This window comes from Xenia sp. Carnegie-2017, unplaced genomic scaffold, assembly GCF_021976095.1.
Source record: "Xenia sp. Carnegie-2017 unplaced genomic scaffold, XeniaSp_v1 HiC_scaffold_3, whole genome shotgun sequence".
In the NCBI taxonomy this organism is placed as follows: Eukaryota; Metazoa; Cnidaria; class Anthozoa; order Malacalcyonacea; family Xeniidae; genus Xenia; species Xenia sp. Carnegie-2017.
Window position 1 is genome coordinate 7,957,318 of NW_025813493.1, and position 27,710 is coordinate 7,985,027.

General features: G+C 35.5%; 1 protein-coding gene and 1 long non-coding RNA gene across 2 annotated transcripts; one reads left to right on the forward strand and one right to left on the reverse strand.

The window, feature by feature from the left end:
* LOC124454371 (DNA topoisomerase 2-like) lies at window positions 1-27,694 on the forward strand. The gene is given in 30 exon segments (XM_047005182.1): window positions 1-137; window positions 1,002-1,239; window positions 3,054-3,117; window positions 3,848-4,085; window positions 5,016-5,228; window positions 5,487-5,660; window positions 6,691-6,933; window positions 7,659-7,715; window positions 8,029-8,164; window positions 8,167-8,236; window positions 8,238-8,256; window positions 10,099-10,335; window positions 12,245-12,460; window positions 13,192-13,284; window positions 14,422-14,536; window positions 15,128-15,249; window positions 16,523-16,903; window positions 17,720-17,919; window positions 20,050-20,185; window positions 21,214-21,409; window positions 22,374-22,639; window positions 23,799-23,882; window positions 24,186-24,578; window positions 25,128-25,217; window positions 25,302-25,391; window positions 25,476-25,556; window positions 25,641-25,730; window positions 26,401-26,487; window positions 26,768-26,866; window positions 27,157-27,694. Coding segments are annotated over 30 exon segments (4,698 nt in total). The 5' UTR covers window positions 1-110; the 3' UTR covers window positions 27,400-27,694.
* LOC124454372 lies at window positions 18,593-19,656 on the reverse strand. The gene is made up of 3 exons (XR_006951429.1): window positions 19,580-19,656; window positions 19,070-19,084; window positions 18,593-18,602 (listed from the first exon to the last, which is right to left on the reverse strand). It is a non-coding gene; the product is annotated as an uncharacterized LOC124454372 (long non-coding RNA).
* Window positions 27,695-27,710: the final 16 nt, after the last annotated feature.

Below are 27,710 nucleotides of genomic sequence, written 5' to 3' on the forward strand. Positions count from 1 at the left end.
TCAAAATTCAAATTTACAATAACGTTTTTAGCGCCGATTCGCAATTCGTTATTTGTGAGAGAGTATTTCAGATCTGCCTTCAAAAAGGTTCGTCAAAGCATTTTATCAACATGGAAACATGCAAAAAACCTTTACAGGTAAGTAATTCTTTAAGCTTTGCAATTTATTTGACGATGAACTTGTTGGGTGCCTAAATTTTATCTTGTCTTCGTGTTGGTTTTGGATGCTTACTCTTTACACGGCCTGTAATGTTTCTACATGTATTTGAAAAAATCTGCAAGTTCAGGAGTCTTTAAAATATCATTTACTTCTGGTTTGTAGGTAGCTTTAGCAATATAATTTTAAAAATATAATTTTAAAATTAGCGCCACAAATTTATTGGATAAACATGGCGACCATCGTATATTGTTTTACAAAACTATAAAGTTTGTATATTTGTGCATGTAATAGCAAAATTGAATTTAAAACCATCGCCAAGAGATTGCTGCATGAAAGAAGCTGAGAAACTAGACTTATGAAATGAGCTTAACTTCATGATTGAGTTCCATTTATCACGTTTATAAGTATGCTCTTAGTCACGTTTATAAGGATAATCTTAGTTTACATGGTATACACTAAAATGAGGACGTTTTGAGAGCTGTTTGGATTTTGAAAGGTGACTTAGAATTCAGAATTTATTTCGGTTTTTCAAACCAAAGCATTGGCATACTAGAGGTGAGATTTAGAATCCTAAAACCTATTTGCAAAAAATGCACTTAGTGTCTCCAGCTCACCATTTTTGATAGCCAACAGTGACATTGCTTAACAAGAGTTTTGTGATTTTTGTACATTACTGTGGAATATTTTACATCACCTGTTAAACTGATAATTTTCCGTTTTAGTCCCATCATTGTCTCTTTCCAATTAATGAATCATATTTCATGCCATGAAACTCCTTTTACTATTTACTTTGTTCATATTGAATATTCCTATGCCAATTCATATTCATATTATATTTCTAGGAAAAAAGCATGAATGAAATGGCAGGCAAAAATAACACAAACAAAAGACTTTCTGTGGAAAGAATATATCAGAAGAAAACCCAATTAGAACACATTCTCTTACGTCCAGATACTTACATTGGCGCTGTTGATCAATTATCACAACCTATGTGGGTCTGGAATAATGGAAATTCTTGCATGCTGCAGAAAGAAATTTCCTTTGTCCCTGGATTATACAAAATTTTTGATGAAATACTAGGTAATGTCTGTAGAATAAAACACGTTTTGGTTGAGAAATGCATGGCTAACGATTATAATCTGTAGCATCTTTTGGATATAATAATCAATGTTAGTGAGTGTGTTTGTAATTGAGAAATTGCATAAATGAGTTTTGAAGTTTTATCAATGTTAGATGACCAATGGGTGCAATAATATTTCACTCTTGAAAATATTTTTATTCTTTGGAAATGACCAAAGGTTGAGGGTTTCCCTGGCTCGACACAGTGCAGACGAACAAACATCTTTTATTTCTTTATAAAGTAATAATAATGGAAGACAGATAAATTTGAAACAAGCATTTTAGTTTTTCTTCAAATATTCATGATTGATTTTAAGTCTCCTTGATTGATTGATTGATTTAATTTTTATCGAATCAGTTTGCGCTCTAACTCACAGATAAAGAACAACAAGCATGTTTTATTGCTTTTATTTTATAAATTATTTTATAATTTATACTTTTAGAGTTATTTCCTGGATTGATTACTCAAATCAAATCAATTTTCATTTTCCAGATGAAGTTTTTGTTTGTTCATACGCATTTCCTTTTCAATACATGGTTTTATTGTTAATGTCAATATAAATAAAATCAAGTTCTTAATGTTCTTGCTCATCAGCAGTAATGATGATACTTTAAATTTCTGCTATCAAAAATGCTCCACTTTTGTGACAATCAATTTGTTATCAAATTTACTTTGATGTGAAATAAAATTAAAATGGCTATTTAAATAACAAAATGTGCATTCATCATCCGTAATAAATTAAAAGAAAATGTAAAGAAAATAACAAATTTTCTTCAATTTGGAATAAAAAAAAGGCCATTAAAATAAAAAAAATGTGCATTTGTCATTTTGATATCATGCAATTTATGTTCTTATTTTAATAAAGCCAGATTGCTCTATTGAAGCATACGTAAATTTGAAATCATCAGCCTTTATTTATGATGTATGTTTGAATAGATAACAACCCATTTCATATGATAAAATTATGCGATTCAAAATGTTATATGCATACAGATTTATTTTCTGAATCGAAACCACATCGTAAAACTGGAATATCCAAGTGATGGAAACTTTATGCATACAGTTTTACCTGGCGTGCTTTAAAATTTTATTTTCATCAAAATTACGTTGTCAGTGACCCAGTTATAATGTGTTTTTATATCTGTATGTACTGACTTGTTAAGTGGAAAATTGGTCAGTAATGGCATGAATTCCATATAGTATGTGGCAGGGGGGTGAGGTGATGTGCTCACCCCCTGCCACACATTTATATTTGTGCAGTAGGGGATCCAGGGTAGGTCGGCGTACATTACTGAAACTATATTTCCGTTTTGAGATAAATAGGTGAGAATCCTATTGGGAGTGTTTTAGTTTTAAATATTCTTCATAAATTTTTAACCGACAGCGTTGTGTAAAGGTATTTTTAATTTAAAATGAGCTTCCGTGTAATTTATTTTGACCTACCACCGTCAGTGGTACTTACAACTACTGTGACGTCATAAAAATTCCGTGTAATTTATTTTGACCTACCACCGTCAGTGGTACTTACAACTACTGTGACGTCATAAAAATTCCGTATAATTTATTTTGACCTACCACCGTCAGTGGTACTTACAGCTACTGTGACGTCATAAGAATAATAATGTTTATGTTTTTTCGAGCATCGTACACCTTCCACATCGATACATCTTTTGAATTTATGAAAAATCGACGTGTTACATTGTGAAATTTTTAATGTGTGAAATTTTTAATGTGAGAAATTTTTAATGTGTGAATTTTATATTGTATTTTATAGTGAATGCAGCTGACAACAAGCAAAGGGACCCCGAAATGTCGTATATTAAAATTTCCATTGATGCGTAAGTTTATATTTTATGGCTACTTAAAAAATCTTATTGAAGCGTACATTATGGGTTTTTTTTCAAAGTATTTTCCTTGAAAATTCCTGGAAAATCGGCTTTCGCGGTTTTTTATTCGCAGTGACCGTAATTAATTTCAAAACTATGTAAATACGAATGTAACTTCGAAATCGTCTTTGTGAAAAAGCCAGTTGATAACTTCGTTATTCCAGAGATAGATCCATTATAATTTCGTAGGGAGAGGGGGGGTGCTATAAGTGTGTCGTTACGTATGTCATTCATCAAGACTTGTCAATCAACTAAAACATGAGAGGATTAAGGTGCTGTGTGTGTGATTGGTTTATTTGCGGTCACATGACTTGAAATAAATGCAATTTTTTCCCGCCAGTGAAACAATTGAAAAATTGTTGCCTGCTTATTTTGATACAACTAATTCGTAAAACAAGATGAAGTGACGAAATTTAACTTTAAATCCAACTACCTAACACATAAAAGGTTTTTGCAGTTCTTGCGCGCTGATCACTTTAGCGATGTTTTCCTATCTGTTCGCCTTTTTTTTCACACACCCTGTATAACAAGCAATCAGTAGCTACATCCCCCCCCCCCCGGGACATGGCGTTTTTGTTATCGCTCGAGTCTCAACATTGGGACCGACTCAAGGAAAAGAAAACTCGCTATTTCCCTCGGCAACGTACTGTACGTTGAGTTTATAATATACCTTTTTATTTAGCAAGAATAAACGAATCAGTGTTACAAACGATGGCAAAGGCGTTCCAGTTGAGATGCATAAAGATGAAAACATGTATGTTCCGAGCATGATTTTTGGACATTTGTTAACATCGAGTAACTATGACGACAGTCAGAAAAAGGTCACCGGCGGTAGAAATGGCTATGGTGCAAAGTTATGTAACATCTACAGCACTGAATTCACTGTCGAGACAGTTTGCAATGGAAAACATTTCAAACAGGTAATTAAATATAGTTGCGAAATTTGCGACGATTGTAACCATGTGGCCCTAGGTGATGTTACACAATGGCGCAGGTAGAAGAGGAAAGCTTGGCCCTGTATTTGCAAGAGTAGAAACGTATTGTTTTCTGCATTTTGCATTATGATCATGATGATTGGATGAATATGGTCACGTGGTGTCTCGCCGCCATTTTTTGCGCGAATGAAAACAACTTTTTACATGAAGTCATATTATGAAAAAATTTAAAAAAAATTTTTTTGTTTTTTTTGTAAATGTACACTCTGCCCAGTGACGAAAATAGTAATGAACGACGTATAATTACAAACACTGCATTAAATGCTTTTTTATTAGTGCAATATCCATCTCAATTTCAAAAGTAGCGATCGCTGGATATTCATGAATAAGAAAACACAGCAGGAAATATGTCTTTCCTCTATTTAATGCTCTTATATTTGCCTGCTTTTGAAACAAAATGGCGGACGCTAGGCAATTTTACTTCCGGTGTCCCAACTCTTTACTATGTAGGTAGGGGGAGGGGGAGTGTTTTGGCAAAATGCGTCTATGATTTCTTTCATATATAAATAATTTTATATATATGTTTATGAGATTATTTAACCATTTGATTTACTTTCTGGAGTGTTTGTAATGCACTTGAAAAAGTTAGCATGACCTTGCCCAACTACAAAATTTTATTGACAAAGTGATCGTTATTGAATTGAGTTTCTTGCTTGGGAATTGCAATGTGCTGTACCTGCAATACAACAACGTACGCATTATGTATGTATTCATTTGCGTTTACGGCTCCTTGCGGAATAATTACTAATGAATCATGTAAATTATAAACGTCGGCTAGCTCCAAAGATGAGCAGTTTTTCGAGACACCCTGTGTAACGATGCAGCTGTAACAATGACAATCATCTTCATTACTAGACGTGGAGGAATAATATGAGCAAGGCAGAAGATCCCATTGTCGAAGCAACTGATGAGAAGGACTTCACATCAATTACGTACTGTCCGGATCTAGAGAAATTCAAAATGAAAAAATTAGATGATGATACTGTTTCTTTGCTTACAAAGCGGGCGTACGATATCGCCGGTTGTGTACGTGGTATCGACGTTTATTTGAACAAGAAAAAATTGCCGGTGAGTTTTCTATGATTATTTGCTTGCAACAAGTACATTTATGAAATAAACACAATGAAACGCGTGCGCTGATTGGTGTAGAGCTGAGTTAGCATTTTTGGAAAATTTTTCTTACCGTTATACGCAGAAAAAATTATATAGAATACAGAACACAGTGTAAGGCCCTCTAGTATTTATTTATTACTATAAGTACGTACGGTTGATTGGCCATTGTCTGCATTGTTTGGAATCAATTAATTTGGGATAATTCATTTGTAGATAAAAAATTTCAAAGACTATATTGAGCTTTATCTCAAAAACAAGACAGACGATGAGGAAGAAAATGTGAAGGTTGTTTATCAAAAAATTAGTGATCGCTGGGAAGTGGCTCTTGCCCCTAGTCACCACGGCTTTCAACAAGCTAGTTTTGTTAACAGTATTGCTACAACTAAGGTACGTGGTTGTCAATCGTGTACACCCCCCTTCTCGCTTCTCGGGTGAAAGCCGTGAAGGGGGGGTTGACCTAAAAATTTGTTCTCTATTTGCGATTTGGTGGAATTTGGGTTGTAGAACGTTATGTTACTACAAACGTAAAATACTTATATAAAGGCGGCAGAGATATATGAGGTGTGCTCCATTAAACAAATCACAATGCCTTCTGCCATGCTTGAGCGGTTTTTCGGGTGTTATGGTTCTACTTTCAAATCGATGTTTATGGGTTTAGCGTTTACAAAAACCGAAAAAACGATGTGGACAAAATACGCTGTTTCTCGAGATTTTAGTCAATAGGTTTTTTATTATAAACCAATTTTCAAAAAGAAAACCGACAACAACATAAATAGACGAAATAATTTTTTCCAAATAACTTTTCCTAAAGAATATATGGATGGCATAGTAAAAAAGTTCTTTGGAAAACATTCCCCCGCTTTTTTTTATGGAGATCAAATGCAGACCAAAGTCGGGTAAAGGTCGCATTTTGACCTGACGGCGAACAGATTGTGAGGAAACGGTTCAATTTCTCTCTCACGTGACGCATTTTCGACCAATGAAAAATGAAGTTTGAAAATTGGTATATAACAATGTTTATGGTATTGTTACTTCTGCATCCAACACGTTACATTCTTGAGCTAACGTTGTCAAAATGTGATTATTTTATTTTAAACGGGGCGGGACACATTTAAGATATATTTTTGAGCAATTAATAAAAGAATTTATTTTATTTTAAACAGGGCGGGACACATTTGAGATATATTTTTGAGCAATTAATAAAAGAATTTATTTTATTTTAAACAGGGCGGGACACATTTGAGATATATTTTGAGCAATTAATAAAAGACATATTTTATTTTAAACGGGGCGGGACACATTTGAGATATATTGTTGAGCCATTAATAAAAGTGATTATTTTATTTTAAACGGGGCGGGACACATTTGAGATATATTGTTGAGCCATTAATAAAAGTGATTATTTTATTTTAAACAGGGCGGGACACATTTGAGGTATATTGTTGACCAATTAATAAAAAAACTTATGGTCGCAATACGAAAAAAATGTACGAAGGAATTTGTTCCGTTAAGACCTCATAACATAAGGAATCATCTTTGGGTGTTCATCAACTGTTTGGTGGAGAATCCAGCTTTCGACTCTCAGACTAAAGAAAATATGACACTTCGATCTAGGGATTTTGGTTCTGAGTGTGCTCTAAATGACGCGTTTATAAAACAGGTACATTGTATTCTTGAGTTTTTCCTGCTTGTTTGTTCCATTTTTAGTTAACCAATCATGATTTTTGAATATTTTTCCTTCTTGTTTGTATCACTTTGTAATCTGTCGATATTTAATCATTCTTTGTGGATGTATAAAAATTTATGTCGTTTTTGGATAAAAAGATTCTCAAAAGCTTGCTAGTCACTTTTTTCATAAACATATCTCTTTGGGTGGACAAATAATTATTCAAAACTATGGAAAGCTCAACGGTTGAAAACGCGCCTAAAGAGGAGGACCAAAACTTAGTATTTTGGAATCGCACACTTCTAACTGTTGCCCAAGTTGTACGAAAGAGGGAAAGATCATCGTGTGATGGATTTAATTATATTTTCCACGAATACAAACAAACAAGAGATGTGCTTTGTATTGTGTTTGACAATGATGTTTTAACCTTTCAAACCATTTGAATGAGTAAGAGAACCCAAATGATGTTTTAAGGAATGTGTTGTGTTTGACAATGATTCTTTAACCTTTCAAACCATTTGAATAAGTAAGAGAACCCAAGTTTTATGGAATGTATTGTGTTTGACAACATTTCTTTAACCTTTCAAACCATTTGAATAAACAAGAGAACCCAAATGATGTTTTAAGGAATACTAATTGTGCAGAATAACGTGATCCTTGTGAGAAAAGACAAAGATCTTAACTTCGTGATAATACTTTTTTACTATTTATTTACGTAGGTGATGCAGAGCGGTATCGTCGAATACGTCATACATGATATTCAAAGACAGAGTGAGGTGTGAAAAATACTCGTTTAAATCAAACCATGTGGTAAAACATTTTCTAAAGAACGGTATAACTAGCTTAGGATCTTTTGTATTATTTTATTCTAGTTGGGTATGGATCCACAATGGTTGGGGAAGGGGTTCTTGTTGTGTATTGATCCACAATGGTTGGGTGAGGGAGCCTAGTTGGGTATGGATCCACAATGTGTGGGGGAGGGACCTTAATTAGGTATGAATCCATGATGGTTAGGGTAGAGGCTCTAGTTTGATTAGTTTTGTTGGCTATCTGCCCTATACCATGTTAGACATTTTTTGTTATTTCCAGAATAAAATGACTAGAAACAGTGGCGCCAAGACAACGAAGTTAAAAGGAATTCCAAAACTCGACGACGCTAACGATGCTGGGGGAAAGAACTCCATAAAGTGTACCCTTATTTTGACCGAGGGAGATTCCAACAAAACGTCAGTGGTCTTAGTGTAGTTGGTCGCGATCGTTATGGTGTGTTTCCTTTACGAGGAAAATTGCTCAATGTGAGAAGCTTCCGGTAAACAGGTGCGTACAATTTAGGGAAGTGTGTCGTTTATCAATAACGTTTGCATAATTTTTTAGTGTGTTAATATTTCGTTTGAAAATTCGCACCCATCTTGCATTCTTCTAGATGTTTGAGTAGTTAGAGGTTTGCAGTTCCTAATTCCTTTCTGTTTATTGTCTTTATCGCATACAAACTAAGTAAAAGACGAGGTTAGAGGTTTGTGTTCTCCCTTATTCCTTTTCTGTTTATTGTCTTTATCATGCATACAAACTAATAAGAGTATGAAAGGTGTGCACTTCTCTCCTAAACCCGTCCCTGTGTGTTGTCCTTACCATGTTATACAAACTAAATAAAAAGACGAGGTTAGGAGAGGTTTGCAGTTCTCCCTAATTCCTTTCGTTACCATCATGCATACAACCAAGTAAAAGATTTGGAAAGGTGTGCACTTCTCTCCTAAACCCGTCCCTGGTGTTGTCCTTACCATGTATACAAACTAAATAAAAGACGAGGCTAGAGAGGTGTGCACTCTCCCTTAAACCGTCCCTTTGTGTTGTTCTTACCATGCATACAAAACAACGTAAAGATGAGGTTGCACTTCCCTTAAATCCGTCCCTTGGTTGTTCTTACCATGCATACAAAACAACGTAAAAGACGAGGCTAGGGAGGTGTGCACTTTTCCTTAAATCCATCCCTTTGTGTCTTACCTGTATAACAAACGACGTAAAAGATCGAGACTAAGGAGATGTGCACTTCTCCCTTAAATACGTCCCTTGTGTTGTTCTTACCATGCATAAAACAATGTAAAAGACGAGGCTAGGAGAGATGTGCACTTCTCCCTTAAATCCGTCCCTTTGTGTTGTTCTTACCATGTATACAAAACAATGTAAAAAGACGACGCTAGGAGAAATGTGCACTTCTCCCTTAAATCCGTCCCTTTGTGTTGTTCTTACCATGTATACAAAACAACGTAAAAGACGAGGCTAGAGATGTGCACTTCTCCTTAAATACGTCCCTTTGTGTTGCTCTTACCATGTATACAAAAAATAAAAGACGAGGCTAGAGATGTGCACTTCTCCCTTAAATCCGTCCCTTGTTCTTACCATGCATAAACAACGTAAAAGACGAGGCTAGAGAGATGTGCACTTCTTCCTTAAATCCATCCCTTTGTGTTGTTCTTACCATGTATACAAAGCAACGTAAAAAGACGAGGCTAGGAGAGATGTGCACTTCTTCCTTAAATCCATCCCTTTGTTGTTCTTACCATGCATACAAAACGACGTAAAAGACGAGGCTAGAGAGATGCACTTCTCCCTTAAATCCGTCCCTTTGTGTTGTTCTTACCATGCATACAAAACAACGTAAAAAGATGAGGCTAGGAGAGATGTGCACTTCTCCCTTAAATCCGTCCCTTTGTGTTGTTCTTACCATGTATACAAAGCAACGTAAAAAGACGAGGCTAGGAGAGATGTGCACTTCCCTTAAATCCGTCCCTTTGTGTTGTTCTTACCATGTATACAAAGCAACGTAAAAAGACGAGGCTAGGAGAGATGTGCACTTCTCCCTGAAATACGTCCCTTTGTGTTGTTCTTACCATGTATACAAAACAACGTAAAAAGACGAGACTAGGAGAGATGTGCACTTCTCCCCCAAATCCCTCCCACTTTGTTGCCCTTACCGTGCATATAATTCAAGCGAGCTATTGTGAAAAACCTTTTTCAAACATATCACGTATCTTTTATAATCCTGCTTTCATACTGTCTTGCAACGTTTTGTGATATGTCTCAATCGTTTAAAGGCATTGCGATACATGCCACTTTATACTGATTTTGTCTTATGAATCTAACTATTTTCTTTTAATATAGTTGTCGGAGAACATCGAAATTAATCACATCCTCAAGATCGTGGGTCTGAAATACGGCAAAAAGTATGAGACCGAAGAGGATATGAAGAGATTGCGTTACGGTCGTCTGATGATCATGACTGATCAAGACCAGGATGGGTCTCATATCAAGGGTTTACTCATCAATTTTATACATCACAACTGGCCTGAACTTTTAAGATTGCCGTTTCTTGAGGAGTTCATAACACCAATAGTTAAGGTTTGTCGTGAGTTCATTACTTTGCCCGTGTCAAAACAAAATAAGTAGGATTACTTTGCATAAGCAATTCAAGTGTAGCCTCTCAAGTACATACGAATGAGTTGAGACCACTGAACTGAAATATACTGGATAACGCACTCCGCTATTTCTGTGAAGCCAGAACCGCCATATTAGAAGGTCCCACTTGATACGAAAAAATAATCATATTATTAATCAAAATCATGTTTCCACAAAATCTCCTATGTTTATAAATGGGTTTAAGTTCCAAAAATAACAGAAATACGTCGTCGTTAAAGCTCTGAGGCCGGTTGCACGAAGCCTGGATAGCGTCATCCAATGGATAGCAAGTTCTTTTAAGCTTTTATAAAACCTTTTAAAAAGTATAAAGTATTGAAACAGTACAATCACTGAAAGAAAATATTGCTTCGAAGATTACGAAATTTCGTTGTCGTAAGAAAAATATAAACACCTTTTTTACAAGTTTGGAGATTTTTGCTATCCAATGGATAACGCCATCCAGGCTTCGTGCAACCCTCCCCTGTCGTACGTTATAGTTTGTTTTCGTTCCTCGAATAGGACCTAGTAATCGGGTGATAACAACAGGGGCACCCGATTACTTCGGCTTCAACTTTTGATTGGGCGTTATATTGCAATGCGCTATCCAGTTTATTATACATATCTATGGTTGAGACACCGGAAGTAAAATTACCCAGTGTCCGCCATGTTTGCTCCGAAAGCCAGCATAATGATGAAGCGTTAAATAGGGGAAAGGCAATTTTTGCGCTGTGCTTTTTTTTTTATTCATGAATAGACAGCTATTGCTGCCTTTAGAATTTCGTTGTTTACGGATATTGTACTAAATAAAAAAGCTTTTATTTAATGCAGTGTATGTAATTTATACGCTTTTCAATATTGTTTTTGCCAATGGAGAATGCTTACATTTGCATTCTTCATCGCTGTGATTGGTCGTATTAACAACGTAACATTAAACCATTTTAAAGAATTTGTATAATTTGACATATAAAAAATAATTATGATTCGCGTTTCTGCGACGAGACAATCACATGACCATATTTATCCAATCGCCATGATCATAAGGATTATAATGCAAAATGAGGAGAATGGTGCGTGTTCCAACTCTTACAAATACAGGGCTCTGATTTAACCTAGATTGTTCCTGGCTTAATATTTCAGTATTATAATCAACCTCGTTGGGTTTTCCACTTTTTTTCAATTTCAAAAACACTCGTCATAAAATGAAAATAGAATCATCGCTATAAGTTTGTAGTTCGTCATTTATGGAATAGTTATGTTTAACAAAATTACTTAACAGGTTAGTTTAACATAATGTGGAGGAAAACACACACCTCCACCCCCACCCCATGTATAATCATCGCTACAGGTTTGTAGTTCGTCATTTATGGAATAGTTATGTTTAACAAAATTACTTAACAGGTTAGTTTAACATAATGTGGAGGAAACACACACCTCCACCCCCACCATGTATAATCATCGCTACAGGTTTGTAGTTCGTCATTTATGGAATAGTTATGTTTAACAAAATTACTTAACAGGTTAGTTTAACATAATGTGGAGGAAAACACACACCTCCACCATGTATAATCATCGCTACAGGTTTGTAGTTCGTCATTTATGGAATAGTTATGTTTAACAAAATTACTTAACAGGCTAGTTTAACATAATGTGGAGGAAAACACACACCCCACCACTCATGTAGAATCATCGCTATAGGTTTGTAGCTCGTCATTTATATGGAATAGTTATGTTTAACAAAATTACTTAAAAGGTTAGTTTAACATAATGTGGAGGAACCCCCCTCCCCCTCCATGTAGAATCATCGCTATAGGTTTGTAGCTCGTCATTTATATGGAAATGTTATCTTTAACAGGTATCAAAAGGCAAAACAACGATTGCTTTTTATAGCATTCCTGAGTTCGAGGAATGGAAGGAAAACACGCCCCATGTTAGTTCGTGGAATGTGAAATACTACAAAGGTTTGGGTACGAGTACACCGAAGGAGGCCAAAGAATATTTTGCTGATATGGAGAGACATCGCATCTTGTTTGATTATTCCGGTGTCACTGATGATCAAGCTATTGATCTCGTAAGTTATTTTGTTTTTACATGTTTGTACATGTAAATCGTCGTGGTAGAGGCCTGGGGCCGGTTGCACGAAGCCTGAAAAGCGTTATCCACTGGATAGCAAATTTTTCCGAACGTTCATAAAATCTCTTATAGGAGAAAAGTATACGATTTGAACTGCGCAATCAATGTAGTAAAACATTGTTTCGAAGATTACGAAATGTCTTTGCCGTAAGAAAAATATAAACACCCTTTTTACAAGTTTGAAAATTTTTGCTATCCAATGGATAACGCTATCCAGGTTTCGTGCAACCGGCCCCTGAGAAAGACTGTTGGTTTTTATGTTGAATGCCGTTTCGACTACGTTAAGACTGACTACCGTGAAGATGACTACCCCTAAGTTTGTCGAAACGTAAGTCAACATCAACAACAACAGTCCTTCTCAAGGCTTCTACTAACCTGGACGATCTACATCTACAAAATTGTTACGATACTCCCGAGCTCAAACCATTCACTTTATTATTATGCTTTTGTTGGAATCGACAAAACAGTGTCAAATTGTGTCATAACATAAGTCTTGCTATTGTTTTGAAAGACATTCTACGGATGTTTTTTTTCTGAATACTTTGGACTGTGGGCGATTGGCATGTAATGACCCATGAGCTTTGCAAGCCTAATTCTATGATTTTTTAAGTACAATTCAGAAAACTCTAATCGAACAAGGCAAAAATTCTTTGGTGATTATCATTACAGGCGTTTAGCAAGAAGAAGATCAGTGAACGCAAGCAATGGTTGACCGATCAACTAGAGGAAAGAAAAACTCGAAGGGAGGCAGGCTTACCTGAGGTGAATAAGGAATAGAATACACTTTATGGCTTCAAGCTCTTTCACGTTTTTTCATACTATTCGTGTGTATTTGTTATCACCTAAATTTGCATCGGTCCTACCTAGGAACTATACATATGTCACGTATAACAATGTCATTGAACGAGTTTGCATTTTCCTACCTAGGAACTATATCCATGTCACGTATAACAATGTCATTGAACGAGTTTGCATTTGTCCTACCAAGGAACTATATCCATGTCACGTATAACAATGTCATTGAACGAGTTTGCATTTTCCTACCAAGGAACTATATCCATGTCACGTATAACAATGTCATTGAACGAGTTTGCATTTTCCTACCAAGGAACTATATTCATGTCACGTATAACAATGTCATTGAACGAGTTTGCATTTTCCTACCAAGGAACTATATCCATGTCACGTATAACAATGTCAGTGAACGAGTTTGCATTTGTCCTACAGAGCTACCATATCCATGTCATAGTATATTGGAAGACGTAATGATAGGAGGTTGAATCATTGTGTTCAATGCGAAGTTAGAAATAAGTCAAAGTCAACATTCGGCTGATATATTTAAGCAAGCTTTAGCAAAGACTGCGAGTACAAAGTACCAGTTATGGATTCACGCTGTTTTTGCAGAGACGGGGGGGAGGGGGGTTGCACATCTTAGTTATTAAGTTTCATTGGCAACTTGCTGCCACCGTTTGTCAGATTGTTAAATTTCATCTTTTTTATTATGATTGGGAGATTGTTGAAAGTAAGCTCCACTAATCACAATTACTTTTGCTTAATTGTTTGTTTTGTTGTGTTAATATTTTCGTCGTCGATAATATCATTGACGAATCGAAGCTGCATCAAGAAGTCTACTTTTCCTCATGATCATAAAACTCGTGTTTGTTTGCCTGCTGTTGTATCTAAGTAAAAAATCATTTCTCTTTATGGTTGTATGCCTGCTGTTGTATCTAAGTAAAAAATCATTTCTCTTTATGGTTGTATGCCTGCTGTTGTATCTAAGTAAAAAATCATTTCTCTTTATGGTTGTATGCCTGCTGTTGTATCTAAGTAAAAAATCATTTCTCTTTATGATTGTATGCCTGCTGTTGTATCTAAGTAAAAAATCATTTCTCTTTATAGTTGTATTTGTATGGTCCCAATACTAGACAAATAACATACACAGACTTTGTGAATAAAGAGTTGATTCTCTTTTCCAATGCTGACAACGAACGATCTATACCATCAGTGGTTGACGGTAAGTTTTATTTGGATACTTAAGGTCTTTTTATGTCTTCAACTTTTGTTATTACTTACGTGTTTATCCTTCGTGAACTCATTCTTTCTTTTTTCAAGCGCCAAGAATATTGATAATTGGGGGCTCAAATTCATATATGCATGCAATCATCCGTAGAAAACAATGGATTTCAAAGGAACTAAATGCATATATTAGTGCAATCCCTAAACTAAAGATAAAACTGGAAGGCTGTCGTTTTGGTAAACATGCCTGTACTGTACTTGTATGAAGACAAATTCTATGGTCAATTCCCCCATTTTAGCTTATTTTGGTAAAAGAACTTGCTTTTGGCCTTGCATGGAAAGACTGGGACTAGTCAAATTGCTGACGTAAAATTTTGGCGGGAGCTAGCCCTCCATATATATTCAGTTCGATGGGTTTGATTGAGTGATACCGTATATTGTGTACAGAATGTATTAAAAACACTGTAACGCCATAATTTGATCTCAGTCCTCAACGAGGGGGGGGTCTATTGTTTTTGCGGAAATTTGTTTCTATTGTCAATTGTAGAAAATATCTTCAATTAAAAAATGTAACTCGTCCATTGTCTAGGTTTAAAACCGGGTCAGCGCAAAGTGCTATTTACCTGCTTCAAGCGAAACGATAAACGCGAAGTGAAAGTTGCTCAGTTATCGGGATCAGTTGCTGAGCTGTCGGCATATCATCATGGCGAGGTAAAGGATATTATAAAATGACATAATAAAAACACGTGCGCTGATTGGTCGATTCCCGTGTTTGGATCGCGCTATCCAAACGCGCAAGTAGAAATTGCTGTCGTAAGAATTTTCAGCATACCTGAAAACAAAGACGAATTTTTGTCTTGAAGTGCATTTTTGACCAAGTAAATGCGATTTTAAATCAAGATTGGCAACTTTCCGCTAAACATTTAAACAATAATCTTGGTCTAATTCTACGTTCTCTTTGTTTTGACATCGTTTTTTACTAAATTTCAGCTTCGTTCCCTTGGGAGAATTTAGCTTTCTTATTTCCGCTTGCTTAATAAACTAAGCCTACAACCCTCTACCCTCTGGTTTTTTACTTTTATAAAACATTTACTAAATTAGTAAATGTGTAATCTTACATAAAAATTCACCGCCATCACAGTCGACATATTGATTCTGATAAACATGCAGCAACCCTTTTGTCCACCTTTTGTAGTGGTGACAGTTTAAGAGATATGTATACCAGGTTACGGAAGAAAACTAAATAGAGTGATTTCGCAAACACGACGTTTCGATGTTTATATTTTAGCATAAGTTTGTCTTTATTCCTGCATCCTTTTCAGAATTATTTACTTTGTATTCGTCGTAACTGTTAAGTAGTACAGGGTTCGTAAAAAACTTAAACATCCTTGAATTGAAATAGAAAATTTCAAGGCCTTAACAGTACTTGAAGTTATTTAAGATGTGCTTGAATTCAATTTAATTTGATCGAATTTTCGTAAAAATGTTATCGCACTACTTTCTTTTCACTAATGTTAGACAACAACAACAAAAACAGTCCTTCTCAGGACTATACCAACCTGGACGATCTACATTTACAAACCCGGGAGTAACGATACTCCCGGGTTCAAACCATTTTCACTAATGTTTAAAGACTTGATGTAAAAGCGATTGAAATAACCTAAGTACCAGCATGGCTGTTTTCAAGTCCATGAAAACGCGCCATTTGCTCTCAATTCGCTAGATGAAGTTGCGTGTTTTTAAAATTTTGATGTTTTAAAGATTTCTTAAGTTGGGCGTTGTGTTTGCAAATATCTTTCTCGTTCTTGAATTTTTACAAATATGTCATTGAAAAGTGCTTGAATTTCGTTACTTTAGCGTTGTACGAATCCTTGTAGCCTACTAGTTGACGCCTTGGCGCGTTTTGTTATATCGCGCAATATTATTTTGAACAGTTTGAATTGTTCCTTATGCAACCTTTCATATCTTGTTTCATCTTTTACAGCAAAGTCTTGTCATGACAATCGTAAACTTGGCCCAGAACTTTGTCGGTAGCAACAATTTAAATCTGTTGCTACCTATTGGTCAATTTGGCACACGAATTCATGGTGGAAAGGACGCCGCCAGCGGCAGATATATATTTACCAAACTCAGTCCTCTTGCACGGCTTGTGTTTCCCAAACATGACGATCACATCCTTCACTTTCTCGTTGAGGACAATCAAATGATCGAGCCCGAATGGTATTGTCCTATCATTCCTATGGTGTTAGTTAATGGTGCCGATGGTATTGGGACCGGTTATAGCACAAAAATACCCAACTTTGACGTCAGGCAACTCGTACAGTACGTGAGGGATGTAATAGAAGATCGCCAAACCGAAACACTGGTGAGATTTGTTAATACCATCACTTTTTTGAGAAACGTCTTTGTGTTACCATAGCCCTCAAATTAAAAAAAATTGGCCCGCTAATTAATTATAACAAACTTACTCAACTAGGGAGTGATGTCGAGATTTTACAAAACTGTTGCAAGTATCACACTTCATTTTTTAAGATACAGCAACATCGGGACTACTTATTCTTCATGTCGTAGCATCCATGTTATAGTTAAAGGGGTGAAAATCTACGAAGTTATTACATGTATCACAGCTCACTGTTATGATACAGCAACACCGTGACTAATAATTCTTCATATCGTAGCATCCATGTTATAGTTACTGGGCGGGGGGTGTTGAAATTTACGAAATTTTTTCATGTATCACAGTTCACTGTTATGAGTTACTGGGGGGGTGTTGAAATTTACGAAATTTTTTCATGTATCACAGTTTACTGTTATGATACAGCAACATCGTGACTACTAATTCTTCATGTCGTAGCATCCATGTTATAATTACCGGGGGTTGAAAATTACGAAATTTTCACACGTATCACAGTTCACTGTTATGATACAGCAACATCGTGACTACTAATTCTTCATGTTGTAGCATCCATGTTATAATTACCGGGGGGGTTTAAATTACGAAATTTTCACACGTATCACAGTTCACTGTTATGATACAGCAACATCGTGACTACTAATTCTTCATGTCGTAGCATCCATGTTATAATTACCGGGGGGGTTTTAAATTACGAAATTTTCACACGTATCACAGTTCACTGTTATGATACAGCAACATCGTGACTACTAATTCTTCATGTCGTAGCATCCATGTTATAAGAACTTTAAAGGAGAAATCAGACAAACGGATCCACAAAAGTATGTAGCACGTGGTATTGCCGACGTCGTTGACGAGAAAAGTATTGAAATTACCGAGCTTCCTATTGGAACGTGGACACAACCGTACAAAGAAAACGTTTTGGAATCGATGTTGCATGGCAGTAATAAAAACAAGGCTTGCATTAGGTAAGCTACGAATATTTAACGTCTTGTTGTGTTTGTTTGTGTGTTTTTAGACGAACATACTTGCCTGACGCTGATATTTACTCACAGACATTCGTGTTTGGAATAATTGTATTGATTAACATTAACAATTTGTGACGATTTCAAAAAATTTGTTTTGAAAGTCATTAAAAACACTTACTACCGTACCGCTCGCGTATTTGTTTACATACGCTACGCGTATGATACGAGGATGAAACGCTGTGATACTTGATAGAACGTTGTTCATCGTAATGAGCAGTAATTTTGCTTTCAAATTGTTAACGATTTCGTTGTTTGTTTTTGATATTGCGTACAACTTTAATGTTTTATTTAAGGCGTTTATTATATCGCGACGAAACGTGCCTTCTATTAAAATACGAGTCGATTCATACGAATAGAATATACGTTTATGAATAACATGCATAACATGGATGTGGATCTTGCAACATCAACCATCGAGTCCAACTACGTTGTAAACTCGGTCACATTCACAACAAAGTTCCTCGTCGACTCGAGAAATACAGAATAGCCAACTGTCACTTGATAGACTTTATAGGAAAGTGAAAAAAAGCTATATCATAATAAAATAGTTTGAGCGCGGTGCTCTGTAAATTTTAGAGATTTAGATTCAGCGCTCAAAGGAGTAAAATATGATACACGCGTATCTGCGTATCGTACGGCAAAAAAATGTTTTGTCGCATGAAACCACTATTCATTCAATACGGACACTATCAGAGCATACATATGACTCACTAACGACTTAGAAATGTTTCGTTGTACTATGGTAACATATAGATGTCATCAGCATACACTTAAGAACTTTTCACCATGAAGGAGTTAAAAGGAACAATAAAGCAACTGGGTTTTTATAAATGATACCATTCAAGTTCATGTATGTTATGCATCCATAAATTTTGGGTTGCTTTAGTTTCAATGAAATGTGCTTATCTCACGTCGTATCTAAAGCCCGCCGCACACTGGTGAACTTGCCGCGCGTACTTGTTATTCGTGACAAGTGTGATCGACAGAATTTTCTAGTGTGCGCGGAAGTTTTGAACAACATTTGTCGTTCGTGTCAGATGAATCAAATATCAAACGCATTTGGTGTTTTAGTCACGATCGTGCTATAAACATAAGAAACGACACACTAACAATTGCTTTGTAGCACAATGAGGACATAAAAAAGTGTCAGTATACTCTTAAGATATTTTATTCACGAAATAGTTTAAAGGCACGATATAGCGAAAGAATTTTTTAATAGATGATCTTATATATACATGTATATGTTATGCATTAATAAATTTTGGGTTGCTTTTGCAATGAGCTGCGATTGTCTCGCGTCGTATCTAAGTATACATATGACTCATCAATGACATAGCTGGATAGTTTGTGACACATTCTTATATGAAAACGGAAACTAATTATGATAACAGGGGTTAAGTTTAGGACATGGAAGCAACAACACTATCACAAATCGAGAGACAGGTTTATATTATAGAAGAATTTATGGAAAACTTATTGGTGTGGAAAAAAACCAAATTACTTACAAAAATTATAAGTGCATTATACTAAAATAGTTTACTTACAATACTTTTTATTGAAATGTTTATTTCTAATATAAGAATCAATCGTTTGAATACACCGAGCCCAAATTTGATACGAGAAGGATACGCGTACGATACGCAAAATTATGTTAACAAATACGCGAGCGGTAGTGTATGTTTTATAAACAATTCTTTTCTCAACAAGGTTAGCAGTGCTTGAGACTTTATTGATTTAACTTGATATAAAGTTATAATTAACTTTATAATTTCTAATTAGCAGCAATTTTAAAAAAACACTTGAGAAAAACGACGATTTTTTTGAGAGCAAACATGTTACTAAACACTAACACTACCACTAACACTAACCATATTACTTAACACTAACCATTCTGCACTGAAGATGGCATTCTGATAATGTCGAAACATGTTTGCTCTCAAAAAAATCGTCGTTTTTCTCAAGTGTTAATTAACTTTATATCATTGTATTGAAAAGACGCTCGCTGAGCAGTTTAGCAGATGCTTGTATCAGTCCGCACATTTTGAAGTTGGGTAATCTTTATACTTATAGCAACTACAAGGAGTACAACACAGACACAACAGTGGAGTTCTTGCTAGAAATGAACGATGAAAATAAAATAGCAACGATGACCGAGTCCATTATGAAGAAATTTAATTTGTTGTCGTCTATTAATCTGACCAACATGGTATGCTAGTTAATTCATTTTTCGAAGTTCAATTTGATGAAATCACTTTCTCTATTGCCAATGCACGTGATGTAAATCACCTGGCTGAAATAACGGCCTCAAGGATTGTTGGAAACGGCTGTCTGCAAAAGCTATGTTAAGAATGCTTTTCAACCAAGATGCATTGCGCGCTTTTGTTTCTATTTACATGGTTAGTTTTTAGCTTTCGGCACACTGTATTCAATTTCATCACTACGCCGTCTAATTTATCTCGAAAGTCAGCAGAAAACATTAATAAAAAACTCCTATTTTACATTAAGTATCTCGTACTACAACATAAGTAGGGAGTTTTAACAGGGACTACGAGTACGATTTACGTCATTTTGGCGCGAAACCATTGTTGCGACAACAAAAACACGTAGCCGTCATAAATCTGAGTACGATGTTTTGTAAAAAATTCGTAGTCGCGACTACGATGTCTTTTTAAGCAAAGAAAGTAGGTATATTTCTTCATTCTGTAAGAAATTAGTTAACAGTACTATTTTCGAGCATCCAGGCTTTAATTTAGAACCTTTTTTGAGGGCAGATGTACATTAAAAAGGAAAATATGATCTGCAAAACTTTCATGTATTTCGCACGCAAAGTGAAAGGTAAACAAACAATAAAATAGTACAAATATATCGTACATAAAACTTAAAATAGTGAAGATTTTTTACTGTAAAGAGTCCTATGCTCTCGCAAAATCAATATTATCGATTCTTTGATATCATTATTGACAAATATAGCCGTAGCTGCTTCGCAAACGTCGGTGTTTTACACAATAAAAAGGCTCGTTCTGTTGTTTACAACTAAAGCAAAATTTTGACGAAGCGATAACGACAACAAACTTGCTCGTGCCATTCCCTTACACGGTCAAATTTCGTACTCGTTCTCGTAGTCGTACTCTTGCTAAAACTCCCTAATATCTCCCACATTTTAGCAGATCGCTCCTGTATCATCAAATTGTTTGACGCGGATGCTGTGTCTTCAATGCATGATTGTTTTTTTAGGTGTTGTTTGATTCCTACGGCAGGATAAAGAAGTATGAAACCGTTGACGATATCATCCGAGAGTATTACGAAGTTCGCTTAGAGTGTTACGTAAAGCGCAAGGATTTCCTTGAAGGAATGCTTGATGCCGAAGCTAAAAGACTGACTGCCCAGGCAAGATTTATTTTAGAAAAGATTAAAGGTGTTATTGTTATTGGTAAGTTGGTTCATCTTCATGATCGTTGCTATTCCCCCTCGTGAATATGACAGTTTTCTAAAAAGGCTAGAGGAAGTATAAATAGCAATTATGAAATAAACACATTGAAACGCGTGCGCTGATTGGTCTAGAGCTGTGTTTACATTAGCCTGTGCAAAACACATCTGAGCTCAACCAATCAAATCAATCATAACAATCAATCAGTCAAAGAGAATTTGCAAATCGATCATTAATACATTTTAGAGGAAAAATTAAAACGTTTAGTCCAAATTTGTCTGTTTTGCATTATTGTTATTTTATAAAAGAAACAAAAGATGTTTTTCGTTTTTGCACTGGCTTATACAAACCTCGGAGACGTTTGTGAGATCTCTCGAGCATGTGCAACCCTTAACCTTCGGTCTCGGGCTTGCACTGATCTGCTCTCGAGTTCTCCCAAAGGTCTCCTCGGTTTGCATAAGCCTGTGCAAACACAGTAAACATCTTTTCTTTCTTAAGTAACAACAACGTCCAGTCGACTATTTTAAAAAGTATAAGAAGTTTTTTCTTATATATTGTTCTTACCGCTGAAATTGTCGGTTGGCCGCCGTTTTTGGTCTACGCTCCGAAGCAGCGACGCCATATTTTGCATTACATGTATTCTTTATATTAGTGCTGTGCACCGGAGTTAGGCCGGAGCTCCGGCTATTTTTGCCTGCCGGAGTCGGAGCTCGTCCATCTCCGGCAAACTCCGGCAGTAGTCGTTTGTGCTGCAAAATACTGACAGTATTTTCTTCGATAAACGTAAAATTACATCTATTGAACTATTGTATTTTTAAGATGGCTATTTTCTTAAGAGTTCGCTTTTTGAATCAGTCAAGACATCAGAGTGCTTGATATTCGAGAGAACAAAAGAAAACAATACAGTAAAATACCATCGCCGTGGACTCTTTAATCAGTCACTATAATCAAATTTTTTATTACTTAGAAAACAAGAAAAAAGCTGAAATAGTTGCGAAACTCGTCCAGCGAGGTTATCCATCCGATCCAGTGAAGACGTGGAAAGACAGTGTGAAGAAGCCAACATTGGCCGTTGTAGAAACTGATGCTCCAGAGTCTGAGAGCGAAGTCAGCTCGGTTAGTTCGGCATCGAACATTTCTTCTGGGCCTGATTACAGTTATCTTGTGAGCATGGCCATACTTAGTCTTTCCGAAGAAAAAAAAGACGAACTGTTAAAGCAAAGAGATGATAAGGTGCAATGAAAATTTATCTTATACAAAGTATTAATGTCAAATATACATATTTTTCTTTACCTCTATACTGTCATCTTCAAGTTTTGTTGTTTTATTTTTATAGTTTTTCGCGTAATTTTGATAAGTTCGTTCAAAAAATGCTTTTCACGAAGTTTACGTACAAATTGTCCAACCATAATGGTTTTTGTTAATGAATTTTGATTGGATGACATTTGTATTGATCATTTTAACTTTTACATTGTCCAATCATAATGGTTTTTGTTATTGAATTTTGATTGGATGACATTTGTATTGATCATTTTAACTTTCACATTGTCCAATCATAAAAGCTTTTGTTAGTGAATTTTGATTGGATAACATTTGTATTGATCATTTCAACTTTTGAACATACTTTGCAATATACGCAAAAAACATAGTGAAATTACATGTTTAAGCTGTGTGACAATAGTACACATTTTTTATCGGATTTGGTAGTTGGAGCTTAAACACTCCCCCCTGTTTTGAACTTTTTTACCATATAAAGCGGGTGGGAAAGTCTAGGCTCCTCAGACTGTGTAGAAAATTGTTCCACATTGTTTGGAAACTGCATTTCACCAGACAGAAAAAATTTTTCTTGAGTAAAAGTTGTTGACGATCAATCATGTTGAAAATTAAATTTTGTGCGTAGAAAAATCCACCTTGTGCAAAACATCCTTAATGTTACATATGTCGAGAATCGCACTGATTTTAGTGTGATACAAAAACCATGACCAGCCGAAAATTCAAAGAAATATAAAACAAATTCCGAAGAAGGACATCTTGAGATTGCAAATATGCATCAAAACAAGACGAGAAGTGAACTGTAAACTTTCTACTTTACTTCAAAGTCATCCTCAGACAGAATGAGGATGATATCATCCTGTCTTTTTTTGATGCATATTTTGCAATCTCAAGATGTCTTGCTTCTTCGGAATTTGTTTTATTTTTGTGTGATACGTAAAGCAATATTTTGGTTCGTGCAAAACGAGGGAACTTAAAAACTTTGAGGGATGCTGGAATAATACAAGCAGGAACTAATGCCCGAAATTCCCTTTGTCGTGACTAGTTTTTGGTTAAATAACAATTCAGCCTGGACCAAAAAAGAATTTTCTTGTTTTATTAATGACATCTTTTCATTTAGATATCTGAACTGGCTGCGCTGCGCGAAAAGGCGCCTAAGGATTTGTGGCTGGAAGATCTTGACGCATTTCTTGAAGAACTCGAAGTACGTTTCATTTATTGTAAGCTGCACTGACCGTTGCATGCAACTTTTTCAAGGAATAAGGTCTTAAAATTAATTTATGAATTAAAGCTGAAATGCGCGCATGAAATGTTATTGGGAATGGTTTTGCTAGCCCAAAATATCAACTTTCAAAATTGATCATTTTTAAATGAAGAACAATATTGAATTATATGGTCCAGTATTATAATGAAAATGTTGTCATGACAATGCAGGGATTATTTCTCGATGTCTTTCTGGGGGGGGGAGGATGCTCTAATATTTTAACCCGATTTTTTGTTGGTTAAGATTGTCGAGAACAAAGAACGTGAGGATGCTGAAGCTGCTGCGGCGAAAAAAGCAAAAGACGAATCAAAGAAAAACGAAAAGAAAACCGGCAAAAAAAAAGCAGCCGCTAAATCGAAAAAATCAAAAACTATCGCGGATTCGGAAAATGACGATTGGGATTTTAGCAATGAAAGTGACAACATTTTATCTTTAACCGAGCGCTTAGGATTAAAAAGATTTGAGGAGACCTCGGACACGAGCTCCGTGAGCAGCAAGAAGTCAAAATCAAGTAAAAGCAAGACGAAATCTGCGGACATTACTTCATTCATGGAGAAAGCGAGCAAGCCTAAAGAGGACACTGTGTCATCTTCCACTAAAGCTAAAGTTAAAAAGCTCATGTCTCCTTCAAAACGGGTAAGTTTTTCACACGAGTGGAAAAGTTTTTGTCTTGATGGGCTGATAAACCGGTTTACATAATGGGTTATATGGCTAGAAAAAATTTTCACACGACAGGAAAAGTTTTGTCTTCATGGGCTCATAAACCGGTTTACATAATGGGTTATATGGCTGAAAATATTTTTCACGCGAGTGGAAAAGTTTTTATCTTGATGGGCTGATAAACCGGTTTACAGAATGGGTTATGTGGCTGAAAAAGTTTTTCACACGACAGGAAAAGTTTTATCTTGAGGGCTCATAAAACGGTTTACATAATGGGTTATATGGCTGAAAAAGTTTTTCACACAATTGAAAAAGTTTAAAACTTCATGGGCTCATAAACCGTTTACACATTGGGTTGTGTGGCTGAAAAAGTCACAACTTTGTATACAATAACATGCAAGTCTGCTGCAGATCGCAAGGGTAAACAGAATTGTCCATCAATCTTTTTTATCGGATTCTAACGACAGTCAAACTTACACTTCTTATATTATAAATTGTTCTCAATTACTTATTTATTTTTATAAGAATGCAACCAGGGGGGTGTGGATCGTGGATGATGACTCTGACACATCTACCGCTAGCAACGTCGTCGTAAAGGCATCAAAAGGAAGGAAGGTATGCTGGAAAACGTCTGGTTTTGTTTTGTTTGTTTTTTAGTTTTACTCAACTTAATTTATCTTAACTATTTATTTTTGTAAGAATGCAACCAGGGGGGTGCAGGACGTAGATGATGACTCGGACACATCTACCGCTAGCAACGTTGTCGCAAAAGCATCAAAAGGAAGGAAGGTATGCTGAAAAAGTTCTGGTTTTGTTTTGTTTGTTCTTCTGTTTTACTCAACTTAATTTATCTTAACTATTTATTTTTGTAAGAATGCAACCAGGGGGGTGCAGGACGTAGATGATGACATTGACACATCTACCGCTAGCAACGTTGTCGCAAAAGGAAGGAAGGTATGCTGAAAAAGTTCTGGTTTTGTTTTGTTTGTTCTTCTGTTTTACTCAACTTAATTTATCTTAACTATTTATTTTTGTAAGAATGCAACCAGGGGGGTGCAGGACGTAGATGATGACATTGACACATCTACCGCTAGCAACGTTGTCGTAAAAGCATCAAAAGGAAGGAAGGTATGCTGAAAAAGTTCTGGTTTTGTTTTGTTTGTTCTTCTGTTACTCAACTTAATTTGCTTTCAAGGACACATGACTTAATAATTTTACTACTTAAATTATAGTTTCATTTATCATAACTTTGAAAATGACAGTGTATTTTCTAAAACAGTTTGTGAATAACTCTTGTCATTCTAGAAATATAGAAGTTTTTGTTATGTCCGATCTATACAACTTTCTACGTCATTTTGCATAATGAGAATTTGAAATAGCAGGTACATTTGCCGATATATTACCTCAACCGAGCAGAGTTCTCTTATTTTTGAAGAGACAATGGTATAAACAATTGCATGATCATTTCAACCAAAAGTTGACTTGAATATAAAAGATGTTGAAAACTTTCCAGGAACTCATTATGCAAAATGACGTGGAAAGTTGTATAGATCGAACATTACAAAAACTTCAATATTTCGAGGATGAAAAGAGATATTCACAAACTGCTTTAGAAAATACACTGTCATTTTCAAAGTTATGATAAATGAAACTATAATTTAAGTAGTAAAATTATTAAGTCATGTGTCCTTGAACCATATCTTGTTGATTATTTTAACACTTTTTATTTGTCGATTCAGTCGTTCATCAGGCTATTGACCTAAGTTAATTCTTTTGTATGGAATTCTTTTATTGAAAGAATGCAACTAAGAGGAAGGTCGTAGATGATGACTTGGAGTTGTCCGACAATGACTACGAAAAAGTAAAGCCATCCAAAAGGAAGAAGGTGGGTTCATTAATGCCAATTCTTTGCCTCGATTGTTTTCAAAAAGTTTGAAACAAGAATGTATTCACTTGTAATCTCTTCTTAAATTGTTATTAGTAATATACATTAACGTTGTCAACAGACATGATTTAAAAAAATAATGGTTGTTGTAAAGACCAGTTTCTATACGTCTACATATATGGTGCAGCGCTAAAGTCCTTGATTTTTGCTTGGTGTTAATGTTATTATTTTCGTTTTACCCAACTTGTGCATTTTACGATATTTGTTCTTGATTTTTTAGAAACTTGCAAAGAAAGATGTCGTGGAAATCGACTCTGATCAATCTGAACCAACTAGTGCGCCTGTTTCATCCAAAACGTCAAAGCCACGAGCAAAGAAGGTACATGTTTTTAAATTTGCTGCATTGTTAAAACTTATTGTAGATTGATTTTTGTTATAGCTTGTTATAATATTTTCGACAGAAATATTATTTATATTCTTTTTAAAACACCCTTTTATCCGTATTTACCATGACCAACTGTTGCTTTCTAACCGCTGAGCTGAAAAATCCTTGCTGGATCCAACACGCTGTTTATACTGTCTTTCATCCCCATTAACCATAACCAACACGGCATTTTTATTTTCTTATCGCTTGCTTACCATATGAAAATTTTTTTGTGCTACCTCTAGTCTAAAAGAACAACCAACACAAAGTCAACGCCACCCAAGAGACGTGTTGTTGCTTCAAGTAGTGATGACGACGATGTTGTCGTGAATGTTGACAACTCGTCACCGGTTAAACGACCTTCCCGACGTCAAAACACTGCTAAAAAATATAACTTTGATGACGAAGATGAAAGCGAGGAGGATAATGTATCAAATGCAGAGGATGATTGGATGGAGGATAATGATGATAGTGATTTTGACTTGTGATCTTAATGAAGCCACTGAGCTCCTATCGAACATGTTTATGAAAGTTGTTTATTCCGCGAATCTAATGAAAATCGCGGTTTGATGTTTTTACTTTCACTTGCATTGAAGCGTACTGCACGATTCAATTTATCATTTATACAGGGGGATAGGTGTATAAACTCAGTTCTTACCTTTAACAAATACGTTTATAAGTATCCTTTTATTTGTTTATAGCTTTATGTATATTACATTTAGGGCTTATACATATCCTTATAAAGTCAAACTGTACAAATACATAAACATTTAATTTTGCTTCCATAGGCCTAAAAGTT